Source organism: Notamacropus eugenii, chromosome 5 (genome assembly GCF_028372415.1).
Source record: "Notamacropus eugenii isolate mMacEug1 chromosome 5, mMacEug1.pri_v2, whole genome shotgun sequence".
NCBI lineage: Eukaryota > Metazoa > Chordata > Mammalia > Diprotodontia > Macropodidae > Notamacropus > Notamacropus eugenii.
In genome coordinates this window covers 438,311,051-438,331,276 of record NC_092876.1, presented here as the reverse complement: position 1 = coordinate 438,331,276, position 20,226 = coordinate 438,311,051, and the positions used below count along the sequence as shown (strand labels likewise).

The following is a 20,226-nucleotide window of genomic DNA, read 5'->3' as shown; positions in this document are numbered from 1 at the left end:
GTGAAAATGTTAACTCATCCCTTCAAGTCACTATTGGGAGGGTTTTCCAAACTATTATTTGCTAGACTATACAATCCAAGAAAAGCTAATTTATATCACAAATTATCACTGACAAACTGCTAAGTCTGAATTCTAGGTCTGATAGAGGAAACCTTGGTTAAGAAGCATCAACTGTAGTATTTTTTTAATTCAAAGGAAACCGCAGTTCATGTGTTTGGATAGTCATATTCAAATTTTACTAGAAATACAAGAGGCAGACCTCTAGTACATTACTATTTGATGGATGACAAGAACGGAGTACAAGTTTGACATTTGTATTTGCAGAAAGTTAATGAAAAATACTGGACTTAATGCAGAAAATGGATTTTATAGAATTTCTGAAGATAAATATCTCACCTCATTTAACTCTCCAGATTCCTTTTGGGCAGAATAATTTAAAGGGAACTTAACAAAACTTGGGAGAGAAACTGAAGATTAGAGATTTTAAAAGATTCCTGGTAATATATATAAGCATCATTCTCCAAATTAAATGTAGAAATTCATATAGAGAATTTTAATTTTAAATATTATTTACAAGACAAGGATCCAATAGAAATATGAGGTAAGTACATGCAGCAGTCTTAGCAGTAATTCTGTGTGTGTTCATCCTTCCTTGCTGAAGAAGACCATACTATCAGAGAAATTGACATGACTTGCAATTGACTGTGTTTTGAGTGAGGGAGGGCTGTGCAGGTCACCAGCCTCACTTCTCCTCCAGAGCCCTCTGAATCCAGTGACCAGATATTCATCAGGATGACTGGAGATGACCCAGGTATGAGGCTATTGAGGTTAAGTGACTTGTCCAAGGTCACACAGCTAGTGAGTGTCAACAGAAGGACAAAAGAAAGATGTTTTTGTTTCATATATTACAAAAATCATAATGAATACACTACATTTTCAGATATCATCCATGAAGAAGCATATAGTAAGTGCATATTTTTATGTGCTTTCCCCTGCTCACATATTTATTTTATCCTATATATAATTATTAATTGGAGGAGAAAAATATTATTACATTCCCCCCTCTACTTTTTTTTCTTTTGTTGACTCAAGAACTGTGATTACAAAGGAAAGCTCACGTAAGGATTAAGGAATATCAATTGTTTTACAGCTAGAAGCAAAATAATTTTGAGTAAGATTACTGCAACAATCCCTTGTTCAATATTTTTTAAAAATATTTATTCTACATCAGTTTTTCAATTAGAGAAGAACATAGACATAGGGAAGGTACTTGGAACAACCCAGCATTCAGCTGCTTCCCACTGATTGGAACAGGGTAAGGCAACCATCCACCCAGCCTCTCTACCTTTGTCTTAACGTTGCCTTTCTCTTTCTCCTTTTGGTTTTCTCCCATTCACCCCAAATTAAGGCTTCAGGACAGGCAACCCCCAGTTTGGCTATTCACAAAGCTTAGAAAGGGTCATAAGGTAAGAAGTAGTTTGTATGACAATTACTTTACTGCTAACTTCCAAGCATGGAATTAAATACAATGAGGCCAAAGCCACTGCCTAGGCCTCCTCCCCTTTGATACAAGGAAGATTGAGCCCAAGACTTACATGCAGACACTACTTTTCAATCACTTTTTTTTTTTAGTGAAACCTCTCTCTTATTGATGTTACATACTATACAAATATGAATATATATATGCAAATATTTATTTAAGTGCCATGTGCGTGGCCATCATATGAGACATTCAGGATACAAGAACAATATGACTAAACTCATCTCTGCCTTAAAGGAGACTAAAATGTATTAGAGAACATTGCACGTTCATATAAGTTTAACAGACTAAATAAAAAGTAATTAGAGGTGAGAAGGGGAGAAGGAAGGTGTTTAAAAGCTGGAGGAGTATAGCAGGAATCCTTTGACATGAGTTTTGAAGGAAGATAAGGATTCTATGGGGTGAAAGTAGGGAAAAAGTACATTTTGAACAATAGATACAGTTTATGTAAAATCATAGAGATGAGAAATGTAACGTTCTGTGCTGGAAACACCTAGCAAGACATTTTGTCTAGAACAGGGGTGGGAAATCAGCAGCCTAGAGGCTACATGTGGCCCTCTAGGTCCTCAAGTCTCTATTGCTTTGAGGGCAAAATACAAAATCATCATCATTGCTTTTAAAATCATTCTCAATACAGCATCAGCCTTATAAATCAATCTTATACATTTTTCTTTATACATTCTATATTCTGATCAACCTATCCTACTAATTGTTCCCCATCCAAAGCATCACCTTTGCATGAGATCCCTCACATCTGGAATTTACTTCCTGCATCTCATAGAATCACTAGCTTCTTTCAAAGTACTCCTCAGGTACTACCTCTTACCACACGAAGCCTTTCCTGGTATCTCCCCCATGCTCCCAGTTAAACACTCTCTCTTCCAAATGAAATTACTTTGTATTATTTTGTGTGCACTTTGCATTTATTGCTGTACACGTTGTACCCTTCCTTCCTCCTGAACCTAGGCTTCTCAAAGGTGGAGATTATTTCATTATTGTGTTTGTATCTCAAGAGTTTATATCAGTACATTATACAAAATAGGCATTGAATAAGTATTTGCAGAACTGAATTGAATTTACAGTTATCTGCATGGACCACAATTGGGAGTAGAAAGGAATTGGAAGCTTACTGAGCTCAGGAGAGGCAGTTTAGGAAACAATCAGGTAGGTCTAAAATAAATTGATGTAACCTAAATCAGAGCTTTCTTGTTCGTGAGACTGATGTATTTGTATCTCAAAAATATGACGACCCCTGAGATTATGTGCTCAAAGAGGTGTGACGTCTTTATAGAAAAGCCACCAGCAGATGGCAGCAGAGAGTAGCAGAGGACGCCCTTGGAGAGGAGAGGGATCACAGAGGAAGCCTGTAGAGGAGGAACAGGTTGCCCACTGAGGACCAGGAGCAGCCTGCACAAAGGAGAAAAGGATGCAGCTTGATGGCAACAGATGAGCTCAACGACTCTGGGGCAGGCCAGGAGCAAGCGAGGAGCATCATCTGAGACAGAGAAGGGGTCTACCTCCAACCCATTCCTCCCCTTACCCCGCATTTTGCTCTGGTTACACATGTATTCCCCAGACACACAGGCTTCCTACATGTTCTTTTGCTGCACTTATTTCCTCTACATTTAAGCTTGCTTTATTGCTTTTTTCCACTCATGTGTGCTCCTTCTGTCATTTTCTGGATAGTGAAAAATGCTCTCATGCCTTCCCAGTCACCAGTGGAATGAAACAGGGCTATGTGCTTGCTTCCATGGCTTTTAGCATGATGTTTTCAGCCATGTTGTCAAATGCTTTCAAGGTGCACCAACACGGCATCAAGGTCAGCTACCAAACTAATGGTAAATTCTTCAATCTGAAAAGGCTACAAGACAAGACCAAAGTGGAGGGAGTGATGGTGCATGATTTTCTGTTTGCAGATGATTGGGCACTCAGAGCAGCCTCTGAAACTGATGCAACAAAGTATGGATCAATTCTCTGCTGTCTGTGCTAATTTTGGCCTAATAATCAACACCAAGAAAACATAGGTACTCCATCAGCCACCACCACACCATCCATATGTGGAACCATCAGTTACCACAAATGGAGAAGTTTTGAATGCTGTGAATAAGTTCACTTCCTTTGGTAGTACACTTTTCAGAGATGTACACATTGACAAGGAGGTTGATGCATGCATTGCCAGAGCTAGCTCTGTGTTTGGGAGGCTCTGAAGAAAGTTTGGGAGAGAAGAGGTATTAGATTGACTGCCAAACTGAAGGTCTACAGAGCCAATGTGCTGATCTCATTGTTGAATGCCTGTAAAACACGGACAGTCTACCAGCACCATGTCAGGAAACTGAATTGCTTTCATTTGAACTGTCTTAGGAAGATTCTGAGGATCACCTAGGAGGATAAGGTACCAGACACTGAAGTCCTTGCTCAAGATGAACTCCCAAGCATTCAGACTACGCTTCAGAAAGTGCAACTCCAATGGGTTGACAACATTGTTCAAATGCAAAATGTATGCTTGCCAAAAAGACTATTTTATGGAGAATCCACATGGGGCAGGTGAGCAGAAGAAGTGAAACAAGCACCCTCCCAAGGTCTCTCTCAAGAACACTGGCACAGGACCACTCAGTATGGTGTGCTCACATCAGAAAAGGTGCTGTGCTTTGTGAGCAAAGCAGAATTGAGACAGCACAAAGTAAATGTAAGATGCACAAATTTGGAGTATCCACCCCAAATATTCACATGGATTATCTGTGCCCCACCTGTGGTAGAGCTCATATTGGTCTGATCAACCATCGTCGGACACACTGAAACTTCACTTTATCATGGTGATATCACTTTGGTCCTCTTCAAAAACAAAGGATAATAACTAACTAACCAGTGAACCAGGACCAGGAGAACTGGTAAGAGAAATGTGTCCCAGCATGTATAAGGAGACATTTTCCTTGCTTACTTTGCTCTGCTGTTTTGTTAAATGTCTTTTACTTTGAACTAGTGTGACATTCCTCTTATTGGTCTAGTAAGAGGCTGTTGGGACTCCTCAGCTAGGGTTCTGAGTAAAGATGGACCCCAAATTTGCCTTGATGATAATTATAATAATAGTTGTATATTGTTTACTATGTGCCAGGGTACTATCTCATTTTATCCTCACAATAATCTTGAGATACATACTGTAAATATCTTTTCAGGTGTGATGGGGGCATTAGTTCATACTAGATTTGAGAAGGAAAGATTTCAATGATCATGAGTATGTAGGATCCTGTGGTATAAAATTTCTATGGACAGTCATCCCCAAAGGAATGGAAAGCACTTGATAATAAAATTCTAAATGTCTAAAGAGAAAAGTCCAATGAGTAGAGAAAAATTGAGAGAAAGGGGGAGTTAAAGAGATAGTAAGGGTGGATGTAGAAGCTTCCTGCCAGGCCTAGAGGCCTGAGGGCTACCCGAGTCTTCCCTTACCTCTATCGGAGGTCTTCGGTTGGCCAAACCGGATGCTTGTATGAGAGAAAGGACGTTCCAGAGTCGAACAAGGGTTGAGCTTTATTTCAGGGTCTAGTTACAAGTGCAGGGGAATTCTTCCTTAGGAGGGAGCGAAGAATCTCCCAAGGAGGCAAAGATCTTACAATAAGAGATTGGAAGTAGAAGTATAAGCGGGGAGAGAGGGGGAGGGGAGAGAGGAGAGAGGAAAAGCGGAGCCTTGTTGTCTTCACACGTGGCCCCTCCGCCCAAGAGAACTTTCAGGCTTTCCTGATCCTACTTAAACTCTCCAGCAGCATAGTTTGCATCTGAATACCGTGCTGTTAGATAACAATAGTGTGCCCAGATCCGGGACAATCTTGAGGGCAGGGAGAGCTCTCTCCCATCACGTTTCTCACGGGAAGAGGCGGAAATACACGAGATAGCTCGGTTCACCTTGATTCCCAGTCGTTTCCTGGGGGGTCTCGTGAGAACTCTAAGGTTCAGAAGTTCCCACCTTTACCCGCCCGAGACTGTCCACATGGAATTGAGCTTCCAACCCTAGCAGCTTCCAACAGAAGCAGCCTACCTAGGCTTTCAAGAGATGTGGATAAAAAATGGAGGCAAAAGGAAGTAAAAGAAGATGAATATAAACACACAGCATTATCTCGTAAGATTAGAGTCAGAAGTGTTGAGGATTCAAATTAAGTTAAGAAAAAGTCGATGATATCAAAAGGAAGTTTTGTATTATTGAGAAAAAGTGAATTTCTTTTAAAGGATAAAATGGCTATTTGGGACTAAAGGGGAAGATAATAGCTGATCATGGAGAAAAGGTGGAGCTAGAGGATTCTTATTTTGCTTCTGTTTTCCTTGATGATGAGGAGGAGAATGATAATAATAGCTAATCATTATACATTGTTTACTATGTGGCAGGGTACTATGCTAACCACTTTATAATTATTATCTCACGTTATTCTCACAACAACACTGAGAGCTATGTACCGTGATAATCCCCATCTTACAGATGAGGAAATTGAGGCAAACAGAAGTGATTTGTCTAAAGTCACACAACTGGCAAGAGTGTGAGGTCAAATTTGAACTCAGGTCTTCCTAATTCCAGGGTTCTATCCTCTGTTCCACCTGCCTGCTGCAGAAAGTATAATACTTGTGTAATATGATCATCTCCATTTCCATAGCAACTCAGATGAACAAATGAAATGATCATTTAGAAGTTGAGGTTCAAGACAAGTAAAAAGTTATCAAGAGAGCACCTAGCCACTCTTTGTAAGTTCAAATCACCAGATCCAGATAAACTGTACCCTGTGGAACTAAGGAAATGGCCCAAAGAATCGTAATTCTCACTGATTGTGGAGAACTGGAGAGATGTCACAAGAGCAGGAAAGGATAAATGTCCTAATTTTCTAAATAAAGAAAGAGAACGGAGCCAATGAGCTATCAGCCCATGAGCGAAGGTCTCGATGACATTATTAAGTGGAGAGTTATTGAAGAACCAGTAAAAGAATTGGCATTTACAAAGAGCCTGCTGCTTAACTTCATCAGCGACAAGCCTTGCCTGTCATTTCTTTTTTTTTTTATTTAAGGTTATTCATGTGATAGGCAAAGAGGATGCCATAGAGAGTTGTTCTAGAGTTTGACAAGTCATTTGACATAGTTTTTCATTAATTCTATGAGAAAAGATGGGAAAGATGTGGATTAGATGGTAATTCAATTAGATGAATTTAGCAGTTGAACTAGGCCCAAAGAGTAGTCCTTAATAGTTTTATGTCAGCCTGGAAGGGGGTCTCTAATGGAGTGCCCCAAAGAACCTGATTTGGACCTGTATTGATTAACATTTTTATTAAGGACTTGAACTAAAAAAGGGTAGGACTGTGAAATTTGCAAATGACACAAAGCTGAAAGGACAGCTAACACACCAAATATGAGAGTCAGGTTCCAAAATGTTCTGGAAATATCAGAATGTTGTACCAAATCAAGTGAGGTGAATTTAATATAGGTAAACAGAAAGCCTTATTCTGGGTTTTAAAACTTTCACAAGCAGAAGATACAAGAGGTACAGCTAGCTTATAGTTTATCCTAAAACAAGTGTGGGGTGGGGTTAGTGGATCAAAAGTTTCTCTTACCAGGATAGCCAAGATAAGTAATTTAATCTTGAGGTACATTAAGAAGTTCATGGTGCCCAAGACAGAGGAGTTGAGGATTCCTCTATACTTTGCTCTGTTCAAACTACATCTGGAGTATAACATTTGATTCTGGGTCATATCCAGGAGAGAAAAAGGGTAACTGGAATGAGGATGGCCTTGAATTTATGCCATTTCAGAATTAGGTGAAGAAACAAGGACTGTTAGCTGGGAGAAGAATGGACTTATGAGGATGGAGGAGATATAACTGTTCAAATATTTTCCATGTCACATGTAAAAGTGATGAGATTTGTTCTGCTTGGTCCCAGGGAATAAAGAGGTCAACGTTGTAAAGAGGTAAATTTAGGCTTGATGTCAGGAAAACCCTCCTAACAATTAGAATTATCCAATACTGAGATGAGCCACTTTGGAAGCTAATGGGTTCTCCTCAGTGGCGTACTGGTAAATGTTTAAATATGAGCTCTGGGACGAGGAGGAGGGGCAGAATGTTCACACAACACACTTTTAAGTTTAATCTTCATTATTAACACTTTCTACATCACTTTATTAAATTTAGGCAATCAACAAAACAATAAACTAAGATTTGATCTGTAGAGTTTGCTTCTTTCCAGGGCGTACATGAAAACTTAACAGTTACTGAGTGTGCTGGTATGATTTGACTCTAGGATATCTATCTATCTATCTATCTGTCTATCTATCTATCTATCTATCTATCTATCTATCTATCTATCTATCTCTACGCTATCTTTTGCTCTCCCTCATGAGAGACATTAAGGCAAAACTAGAAGTTTACTGGATATGATTGAGAAGAATTCTTTTTTTGGTACCATTTGGGCCAGATGGCCTCTGAAGTCCAGTGCAACTTGGGGATTCTAGGAATAAGCAAAATCAGGCTTCTCCTGACTCTAAGTTCAGCAGAAAGAGAAACTTGTTACCTCCATAGAACTCATGTAAACTTCTTAAATTAACTATAACCTACTCCAGACGGAATGAAAATAATAAGACCAATAATTCTACCTTGAAGCAAGATTATTAAGGCCAGTAAGATCACTTACCTTGAAGTAAGCATGATGCAGACCAACATTTTGAAGAACTGTTTTCTTCCATGTTGTTAAACCTTGAGGGCAATTTTCAAAGAGGACATGATGAGTCAATAGCACAACTTTGGCAGGTCCAATCTAATAGTAATATGAGGAAAATGGGGAGGGGGGAAGCATGTAAGTTACTTTCAATAAATATAATATCAATATTAATTAGACTTTTCCCCAAAAATAATCATGATACATTAATAAATGATATTTACTAAAGCAAAGTTATGACTTTGAAAACAAATATGTTGGAGACAGTATGGTACAAAACCAGATGTACCATATTTGTAATCAAAAGACCTACATTCAAAGCCCAGCTCTGACACTTACGACCCATGTGACTTTTGGCAAGTCACTTCACCTTATAGACCTCATCTGTAAAATGAGAGGGTTAGACAAGATGACTTCTGTGGTGCCTTCCAGCTCTAAATCTACAATCCTATGATCCATTTTTTTTGCTTGAAAATATTCCATTTCACATACAATTCATTAATAAGATAAGACACCAAGACCCAGAAATGTTAAATAACTTACTCAAAGCCACAAAGACAGTGTCAAAACCAGGATTCAAACCCAGGTTCTCTGATTCTAAATCTAGCATTCTTTCTATTATACCATGCTACCTCTTGGATCTGTTGTGTGTGGGGAGTGGAGGATTCCCTTGGAAAATTAGTCATATCATCTTATTTGATAACATATATTATAATAGCTAAGGTTTATGTAGCACTTGGATGTTTGCAGAGTGCTTTACATGTATTTCATTTGATCCTTACAACCTTACTGGGAAGTAGATTTTATAGGCATTCTTATCCCCGTTTTACTGAAGAGGAAATAAGTTTGAAGATTTTAAGTGACCATTCTAGAATGATACAGCTAATTATAGCTTGGCAGCAAGATCTAAACCCAAAATCTCTCCTAACTCCAAATTCAAAGTTCTTTTCACTATGCTACAATGCCTCCTCAGTTTAAGTTGAATTTGTGGTTAGAAAAGTTCAGAATACTACTAGAAAGAAATTTTAATGTAATTAATTATTTTATAAGTGGCATTACAAATCTCTGCAAATGCATATCAATAACCATGATTTTATTATTGTTGTAGCAACCCATGTTCCCCTTTTAAGACCAAAATGACACCCCCCACTTGGGCAAATTCTCTGCTTTGGAACAGAGAGAGGATAGTACCAATTATTTTCTGAAATAAATGACATAGAGCGTGGAGATAGAGTATCTTGTTGAAAGAATCATGGAGACATGAAAGTCATTCTGTCGTTGAACATTTAGAGGGAAGTAAGGCATGAGAAGACCGAAGTGGTAGAAGAGGTAAGTTTATGAAAGGCTTTAAAAGCCAAACAGAGAATGTTACATTTGCTTCTGGAAACAATAAGGAACCAATGGAGTTTATTAAGCTGGGGGAGAGGAGCTGGGAGAGGGCATGGCATAGTCAGGCCTATGCATTAGGAAGATAACTTTGCAAATTAAGTGGTGTACAGACTCAAATGGGGAGAAATTGCAGGCAGGAAGACCAGTCAGAAAGCTATTGAAATAGTAGGATATGAGTTAATGAGAGCATGGATGGGGTGATGGCAGTGTCATAGAAGAAATGAAGTAAAGGTAGAATAGTCAGAAGTAAACAATAGATTACATATAGGCAGGGGGGAGAAGAATGAGGAGTGAAGAATGATGTCAAGTTGCCAGCTTGGGTGATTGGGAAGATGGTGGTGCCCCAGAAAGTAAAAGGAAATTTGGGAGGAGTGGAGAGTTGGAGAAAAGGTAAGTTCAGTTTTTGATATGTTGAGCTTGCGATGTCTATGGGACATACAGTTCAAGAAGTCCGATAGACAGTTGGAGATGTCAGATTTGAGACTAGGAGAGGCTAGAGATGGATAAATAGATCTGAAAACTATTTACATAGGAAAGATAATTGAGTCCTGGGGAGGTATAACTATAATTTCAGAATAAGACATATATTTTCAAAACTGAGCAATATGACACAAATTGAGGGGTGACTAGTTATTTGTTACAAAGTGGGAGCTTAACATGAGGAGGAAAGCATCAGGGAAAGGGAAGTAGTAGGTAGCAATAGAGCTGCAGAAAAAGAAGAAAAGATAGAACATCAATGAATTGTTTTTTAAATATTCACCAGAGAGCCAAAGAAAGTTCTAAAGGAGACACAGACAAAATGGACAATGTCTGATATGGTACTATCACGTTAAATTTGATATATACTTTTTATAAACTGAACATGGTAGATCTTAAGCTTGGTTTTCACATGCAATCCTTTCCTCTTTCTGTCTGTTATATATGGAAATGCTCACATCTGTTGAAGACTACTAAGTTCATAAGGAAAGAAATTATCTAGAAGAAAGTAAGGGATTTAAAGATTCCTAGTTAATAACTAGATACTAGAGTAGTAGTAATAGTACTAGAACCCAGGTCTCCTGAACTTAAATTCAGAGTTTTCACCACAACATTATTCCTCCATATGACCAGACTGGTCCTTATTTGACAAACGCACAATCCCTCACTGACTATGTAGTCAAAGCATTTCCATATTCATAGAATCTGCCAGAGCTTGTATGTCATTGACATCATCTTTACATCATGATGAAGTGTTGGACTAAGTGTTTTGTGTACATAGGTATATTTTCATTATAGATGCATATTATGTGTGGGTGTGTGTATGTATGTAGCAGGATTCTGGGCTTATCTACTGAGTTTGAGGGGACTCAGTTAACATTTCTGTGTTCTTAAGGGCATGGAAAAAAAGGAAGAGAAGTTTCTAATGGGATGCTAACTTCAGAGAGGCTGAACTGAGGCAGCCCACCAGCCTGCTTCTGCAAATGTGGCCACCTGCTGCCCCTCTTCACATCAAGAGAGTGAGTGCCAAGATGAAAAGAGAAGACTGTAAGTTAACTATGGAGCAGCTGATGAGTAATTCGACCATAGCCATGCATACCTATTGCTGAATAAAAAACTGATGGCATCCAAATATTCCCTCACTTTCATTCCAGCACTTTCCGGGAGAGCACTGAAACATATTACTAATATATTTTTCAAGAGTCTGTTTGGCTTCTAGGGTGAGTTTTTAGTTTGTTTTTCATCAATTTGTTTTTATGTTTTAAGCATTTTCTTGTAAAGAAGCCAGTTTCCCCAAATTAACAAGTCTCTTTAGTATATTGCTGGCTTGTATGTGTGCCCTATGGCATTAATTGCAATTAAAGGACAGTTAATTATGTACCAAGATTTCTAGAAGGAAAGAATAGATATGACTAAAGCTGGGAGGTATTCACTGGAACAATATGGCAACCCACTTTTGATCTAACATCAGAGAAAAAAAGATTTAGGAATTCAGAACAAATGAAGTTGGGCACAGACTGAGCTTATATTAGCCAAAGTAGGGGGGAACAGAAGAAAGAATTAAACTCCCACTCTTCTGAGACCAGCTCCCTCCAGTACTTTTCCTACTTTTGTTCCTCTCAGGAATGTTTAATGAAACTCCTTTCCTGAAAAGGACTAAGGAAAAAGCAATGCATGATGTAAGTAGTTGGGAATCACTCAATCAATAAACATTTAAGTGTCTATTATGTGCCAGGCATTATGCTAAATTCTGTGGATACAAAAAGAGACAAAAGACAATCCCTGTGCTCAAAAAGGAGCTTGCAGTTTAATGGAGGAGATGACACAAACAAATATAGGCAAATCAGTTATATACAAGATGTATTGGGAATAATTAACAGAGGAAAAGCATTAGAATTAAAAGAATCTTTAAAAGGCTTCCAGTAAAAGACAAGATTTTAGTTGGGAATCCAGGAGATTGAATAGATACAAGAGAAGAGGGAAAGTATTTCAGATGTGGAGGATGGCCAGAGAAAATGCCCAGAACCAAGACATGGAGTTACTGAATTGAAGAGTGTGTGATAGGGAGTGAGACTGAAGAAGACTGGTGAGGTAAGAGGCATGGTGAGGTAGCTTAGGAAGGCTTTAAATGACCAGAGTATTTTGTATTTTACCCTGGAGGAAATAGGGAATCATTGCAGTTTATTGAGTAGGGAGTGACATGATTCGACTTGTGCGAGGCATGACAATTCCACAAAGGAATGTGAACCAGTGAGTAACATGTCTACTAAGAACAAGCACCTACTACCCACACCAAAGGTAGGTATGTCAATGAAAAGGCATTACCTTCACTGCACAGTCTAGCCGCACTGTGTTTCCATCATATACTTGAAGGTTGAATTGACCCCTTTCTGGAGAGCTGTAACTCGGTTGCCAGCTCACTTCACAATCCAATGCTGAGTATCCTTCTACAGTACCTGTGATATTATAGTATAGAAAGATAATTAGCCATCAACCATAAATTTTGTTTTCTTAGTTTAGTTTTCAATACTAAAATTCATAGGATTTCCAGAATTGGGAAATGCTAATGCATGCCAACTCTAGCTGTTGTCCTTTATAGTTGAAGAGGAGTAAAATGATATCACTACATCAGGTCAACGTATGGTGTGTCCGACTGCGGCTGATCAGACCAATGAGTTCCAAAGGTTCTATCACAAGCACAAAAAGTTCATACGAACTTTTGGAGTAGAGATATCTCTAAATTTGCACATCTCATGTTTCTTCTGAGCTATTGCAATTCCACTTTGCTTATAGAACACAGAGCCTTCTCTGATGTGGACACACCATGCTGGATGGTCCTGTGGCAGTGATTCCCAATTGATTCCAGAGTTCTTCAGAGAGACCTTGAGAATGTGCTTTTATCACTTCTTCTGACTTGTATATGAGCATGTGCCATGTGTGAGTTCTCAATAAAAGTCTCTTTAGGCAAACATACAAATAAGTGGCCAGTCCATCTGAGTTGCATTTTCTGCAGTAGAGTTTAGATGTTTGGCAGCTTAAGAAAGGACCTCAATCTCCAGTATCTTATCCTGCCAGGTGATCTTCAGAATCTTCCTAAGACAATTTAAATGAAAGCAATTCCGTTTCCTGGCATGGCGCTGGTAGACTGTTCAGGTTTCACAGGTATATAGCAATGAAGCCAGCACAACGGCTCCATAGACTTTCAGTTTGGTAGGCAGCCTAATACTTCTTTTCTCCCACACTTTCCTTCAGAGCCTTCCAAACACTGAGCTAGCTCTGGCAATGGGTGCATCAATCTTACCCTCCATGTGTACTTCCCTAAAAAGTATACTGTCAATGGAAGTGAACTTATCCACAGCACTCAAGATTTCTCCATTTGCTGCAATCCATAGTTCCACATATGGATGGTACAGTGCTGGCTGGTAGAGAACTTCGATTTTCTTGGTGTTAATTGTCAGATCAAAAGTAGCACAAGTAACAGAGAACTGATCAATACTCTGTTGCATCTCAGTTTCAGAGAGATGGACAAACTATTCTACTGTAAAACTCGACAAAGTTTTCATTTTTCTTTTAGTAACTTCTGAATTTTCCCATGATTTCATCAAACCAATCCTGATGTTTGTGAGTATTCTGGCCGAAATGAGTAAATGCAGTGCTGTACCACAATTCTCTAAAAGCTGCCCAGTATTTTATTTTGCTTTGTTTCTGCACTGTTGCCAATCATGTGTTGGCTCATCTTTCCCTCCAAGTCAGCAACAAACTGTTCATGAATGAAGAAGCGTTCTAATCTACTGACATTGTTTTCAAGTAATCATCTTTCCCTGGGGCTGCCACTTACTGGATGTGAATGTTTAGCTTAGAGAGGATGTCTAGAACTCTGTGCCACACACTGCCTTCATCTCTCACATCTTGTCTGTCTCATCTTCTTACAATGCCATAGTCTAGTAAATACTAATGTTTGTTATGAGGGTTAATCCATAAAGTTTTATTGCCTTCAGGTAAACAGATGACAGTGTTGGTGATGAGGTCATGAAACGCACAAATGTTCAGTAGAAGTGACCACTGTCCTTTCTGTTTCTGATTCTATTTCTCCCAAGGACTTCTTACCACATCTAGTGGTCTGTGCCTATTCTGGCATTAAAGTCACTCAGAATTATATGCCTATCCTCATTTGGCATATCAATGATGAAGATCTCCAGGTCTTTAAAAAATTTTTCTTTAGCCTCATCAGGGTTCATTATGGTGGGAACACACTCCTTGATGATGGTGGCATGGTACTTTTCCACAAGTGGTAATTACATTGTCATGAGTCTGCTGCTCATTCCTTTTGGGAGGCGTTCAAGCTTCTTAACTACTTTAGATTGCAAAATCTGCACCAGATGCATGGCCCCATCACTGTGGTCACTCCAAAAAAAAGAAAAAGATACGTATCCAACTTAACTTCAGTCAGCTAGTCTTCATTTACTACCTTTGATACCTACATTACAGCACAAGATGAGTACCCTTTTCATGCCAATTAAATAAAAAGATTTAGGAAGCACAAAGCAGGGATCCTCTGTGATGCTATGATCCTCCCTCCCTTCCTTCCTTCCTTCCTTCCTTCCTTCCTTCCTTCTCTATCTCTTTCTTTTTCTTTCTTTCTTTCTTTTTTTATTCCTTCCTTCCTTCTTTCCTTTCTTTATTCCTTCCTTCCTTCCTTCCTTCCTTTCTTTATTCCTTCCTTCCTTCCTTTCTTTCTTCCTTTCTTTCTTTCTTTCTTCCTTCCTTCCTCCCTCCCTCCCTCCCTCCCTCCCTCCCTCCCTTCCTTCCTTTCTTTCTTTCTTTCTTTCTTTCTTTCTTTCTTTCTTTCTTTCTTTCTTTCTTTCTTTCTTTCTTTCTTTCTTTCTTTCTTTCTTTCTTTCTTTCTTTCTCTCTTTCCTAAAACCTTAAACCCAGTTCACTCTGAAGCTCATAGATTGGACCAAATAGGTCCCTGTCCAAGTTCCACTTAATGGCTGTTTTTGGATCCTCCTGGCCGAGAGTGAATGTCAACGGTAATTCTCTTTAGAACAGCAACCCTAAGGGTCTTGCTCTCCCACCTTGATTTTTTTTTCTTTTTCTAATTCAAGGGGCCATCACTTGTCTACTTCTTAAAGAGGCCTATTCACTGAATGGGCATTACTCTAAGTGAGTACCTGAAAAGGTCTTAGCCTAAAAGAGCCAGAGTCTCTCAGTGCATCCTGGGCCATCTCCAGTCACCCTGATGAATGTCTGGTCACTGAATTCAGATGACTCTGGAGGAGAAGTGAGGCTGGTGACCTGCACAGCCCTCCCTCACTCAAATCAGTCAACTGCAAGTCATATCATCATTTCTCTGATGTCATGATCCTCTTCAAAAATGAAGGATAAACCCAAGAACTTTTTTTTTCACTCAGGGCTGCTATTCAGATGTTATACCTGCTGAGTTCTCTCACTACAAGAGATGTTCATCCTTCAGGTCTACTGGATTTCACATGCACATTCCATGAACCAATGGTGAGTGGAATCATCTTTACAAAAGTTTTTATACTTTTTTATGTTTCAACCACATGGTAGGATCACCACCTGTTACAGTAAGCTCAGTTGGTTAGGTGAAGCAGACAGTTTTTTGGATGCCTTTCCTAGCCCCTTCCATGATTTTTTAAAAAAAGCTGCACAGACACGTAGATGGCTGCCTAATCCCACTGCTGCTTTAATGCAGTGATAAAATAACTCTATGACACGGGTTGCCTGTGTACAGGGTTGTGCTTATAGCTCTCAATGTGTCTGTACCTGCTGTTTCTTCCCTTGCCCATCACCACAGGACTTCAAGGTAGGTAAAAATATCAAAATGATTTGGGTGATGTCTTTTGACTCTCACATAAATTGGATTTAAGTGAAGCAGAGTGTCATCAGCCTCACTCTCTTTTCCAGAGTCATCAAATTCCAGTGGCAAGACAATGAAAATTAGCAATGTTTTGTGATATAGCAGATGATCTTGGCATCACTGATGTCTAACCAAGCTCTAAGTGCTCCACAATGCCTGCTTCCACTGCCTTTGTGGCCCATTGGAACAAATTGTTTATATCACCCATTCTGCCAGGAAAGTCTTCCCATGCTTGGGGTAGACACCCCTCTAACTCACTGACGGGTTTGAGGTCCCTTGGTTTCCCTCAACTTGGTTAAGCCTACAATCCACAAAAAAGCTCAGAAAATCTCACACCAGAGGTTTAGGGACTTCCCTTAACCTCCTATACATTTTAGCATGCTACTTATAATTGTATCCAAATGCTGGGATGGGGAGGGGGAAAGGAATGTTAATTACCAACAGATAACATGGTACATTAGATAGAGAGCTGTTCTTGGAGTCAAAGATGCCCAGGTTGAAATCTCATTTCTCACACATACCTAGTCTGAGATCCTGGGCAAACCCTTAATTTTTCAATGACCCCAAGCAGCTTTCTAAGACTAAAAGACTGTGGTCAATCTGAACAGGTAGAGAGAACTAGCCAATCAGTAATTACCCATGCCAATAAAATCACAGATGTAGTCAAAAGAAAAGAAGTTTAAAACATGTGAGCAAGAAAAGATTACTAAGGCACAACACTAGAAATATCCCTCTACTTTAACATGGGGGTTATTACCCTCTGTTTCCAGTCAATCAACCGGTTACAAATACATCTAACTATACTATGACATAGTCCATATGCCCCACCTTGTCCACAAGAATACTGTGAGAGATATCCAGGTATACAATGTCTATGATACTCCCTCTGTCCATTACTAACTAATAATCCTTTCAAAAGAGGAAATGAGATTTCTCTAGCATAACCTTTTGAGTGCACATAATGTACATATTGATTTTAGTGAGTACTGCTTCCCTTTCTAAATGTCAACAAATACCTCTTTAATAACACATCCTAGAATTTTGACAGGAATCAAAATCAAGCTTATTAAAGGTGAGATGAAGAATGTCAATTAACAGAACACCGAGGAAGGGCATAAAAGACAGACTTTGACAATTATCAGCCCTAATTGAGATTTGTCCCAATAAATAGCCAATGACTAATCTCTGTCAGAGATTCACTACCAAAGTTTAGCTGTAACATATACAGGTTCCCAAAGTCTGCAATACCGCCCTCTGGGGGTACTGGAAAGATGGGGGAGGGAAATGGCAGATTCTGGTGTAATTGGGAGTTATTGAATAAAAATAAAGGGATGATGAAAGCATAGGGAAAGGGGAGAAGACGATTTTGAAAAACTGTCCATACATGTTTCATCTGTTTTTTAACAGAGTTAAAGTCATAGCAATTACATTGTTTTCCAAATAAACACACAAAATTCATGTCATAACTGACTACTGGTCAAGTCCACTGACAAATTTCAGTAACCAAGTGTTGGCAAGCAAGAACGCCATGCATTATTGGGAAGTCCAGTATGCATCTACAAAATATGTGTGTGTAATGGCTTGTTTATAATGTAACACTATATGGTTACACGACACAATATTGCATCATCAAAATTTCAATGCAGGAAAAATAATAACCCACAAATTTACAATAAATTATTAACTTTAAGATATGTCATTTTTCAAAATATTTTCTAATTTTTTGAAATGACAAATTAAAAAAAAACTGTTAAGCATTAAAGAAAGTAAACTTCCTAGGGGATACTAAGTATTTTTTAAAGACATCAATTTTTTTGAAAAGCCAAATAAGTTTGAGAATCTCTGGTAACATAGATACAATTAAATACAGAGGCTATTTCTGATGGAGAATCAGAGAATCTAGATGCAGGGAGGACATTGGAGGACTATAAGGTCTTCTAGATTTTAAACTTGAGGATAAGTAGAATGATTTATTTTTCTTTGCATTTTTCTTGGGGCATAGAAGAATGCTTTGTACTAAATAATAAATAAAATGTACTTAATAAATATTTAAACATTCATGAACTTAGTAAAGAAATTTTAAGATAGGTGCCCAGGGTTTCAAAGGATTATAAAATGCTCTAAATTTTATTGCTTTAAAAAAGGAGGTTTTTCTTAAGTTTCAATGACAAATTTACACTAAATTTATAATTTTGTTCAGTGAAATTCCATTAAATAAGTATCATCTATAATGACCATGATGAAGATTGTCTATAAAAAATGAACCTAAATTTTAAATGGAAATATTATAACATCAGTTTTAAATCAAAGAACTAACCCATGGTTAGCAATACCATCATACACTTTAATAAGCAAATAAACAAAAATAAAGGGTGCTCTACCTTCAGCTGGACGTATAGAAAATGCAATCCCATTATCTAGGATCAATGGTTGCCATTTAAATCTAGCTGCACAATTTCGGCGATTATACAATCTGACTGTCCCCCTATATCCCGTTTTCACCAGGAAGCCACGAGTAAGTCTTAGAACCAGTTCATTTGTTGACAACTCAAGAGCCATAGGCATCACTACCGCCTTCACTAGGATATTTCCACTAGGAATGTTGTTTATTGTGAAACTGAAAGACCTGTAATATATGAAAAAAATTCATAACATATGTATAATTTTACTGTTGAGATTCAATTATACACTTAATGACATATAACAATGAGCTCCACACTCAATTATTTAATAGGTAATATTCCTAGAGCTATTCATGAGAGCAAAATATTTCCATTAAAAATGCCATTGAAAAATGGCAAAAAAGGGGGAAGAGGCTATCATATCTCTTGCTTTCTAAATGGGTGGGGAGATAAGGAGAGAATTTGGAACTGAAATTCAAGATTTAAAAAAATGGTATACAAAAGAATCAAGAAAACAAACATACAGACATCCTCAAAGGTAGATGAGAGAGAGAGAGAGAGAGAAAGAGAGAGAGAAAGATAGGTATAGATGAATGATAGATAGATATAGATCAAATTAAAATCTCCTAATTTTAGAATCAAAAGCATTTAACCCAATAAATCAAAAAAATAAAGAGGCGTCTTACTTCCAAAATGGCCCCAGAGTGGTCTTCTCAAATGCTATTGGAATGCATGTATTTGATGCAGGTGGAATCACATAAGACAATGGATTCGTATTCTTCAGTTCTTCATGATCAATTTCTAACCGCACCAAAATATGCAGAGGCAGATTATTGATAACATGCATTTGTTTAGTGCATATATAATTCACACAAATATCACCAAAATCAAGGACAGATGGACCTGAAAGAAGGGGGGAAATGATAAAATATCATTTTTTTAATTACATAAAGTAAATGTAGGCAAATCTAATCATTTGGCCATTCTTTTTTTTTTTCACTTTGAGGCTGTATTATTTTTATGTAGCTTTTAAAAGACTAAAAATAATTTTTGTCATAACAGGAATATTAAATGTAACATTTTATCCACTAAAATAACTTCATAATTCAGTGCCAATTACTAAGATGCATTAATTAAATAAGTAACAGGACAGAACAGTCAAGATCTGAGATTTCACTATTTCCTTTGGAGAAATTATCTCCATTACTTCAGATCATAACTTCTAGGCTTAGAAAGTAGCCTCTGGGCACTAAGAGGCTAAGTGACTTTCCAGTCACTGATAGCAAAGGCATATATGTCAGAAGAAAGATCTGAATCTAGGTCTTCCTAACTCCAGGACCAGTCCTTTCTATCCTTGCCTATGACCAACTGAGATCTGGGAAAGACCTTAGCTTATAAAAGCCAAGATCTCCCATTGCATCCACAGCCGTTGCTAGTTGTCTTGGATTCCAATGACTCAGGAGGAGAGAATGAGACTTTGCACAGCCCTGCCTCCCTTAAATCCAAATCACTTGCGAGTTAAAATATCACCTTCCTGATATCATTGGTCTTTGAGAATGGACAGATAACTATGCCATGATGCTTCACATGCAAGATACATAAATAACTAAATATTAACGATATAAACACTTTGGTGATTAAAAGAGAATGGTTATACAACTAGGAGGAGGTGTTTGTTTAATGAATATTAAAAGACCAATTTGTACTACCAACATTTATCTTTTTTTTTTTTCTTTTGGTGCACCTCACCACTGTTAGAAGCTCTCAATGAGTAAATTTCTTTCACTGATCTATTATTAACTTTTGGTATTAGACAGCCTGTCAATGTACCAAGGGTTGCCTATGCTACAGGAAA

General features: G+C 38.2%; 1 protein-coding gene across 4 annotated transcripts in view; it reads right to left on the bottom strand.

Annotated features, from left to right (window-relative positions):
• CFAP47 (cilia and flagella associated protein 47) overlaps positions 1-20,226 on the bottom strand; it is a 917,896-nt gene that overhangs the window by 809,490 nt on the left and 88,180 nt on the right. For all 4 annotated transcript variants that reach the window (XM_072615195.1, XM_072615192.1, XM_072615194.1 and 1 more), the window contains exons 14-17: positions 19,058-19,274; positions 18,351-18,595; positions 12,411-12,541; positions 8,196-8,318 (exon numbers count right to left, since the gene is read on the bottom strand). In XM_072615195.1, coding sequence (XP_072471296.1) covers positions 8,196-8,318; positions 12,411-12,541; positions 18,351-18,595; positions 19,058-19,274 — 716 coding nt within the window. The remainder of the gene's footprint in view (positions 1-8,195; positions 8,319-12,410; positions 12,542-18,350; positions 18,596-19,057; positions 19,275-20,226) is intronic.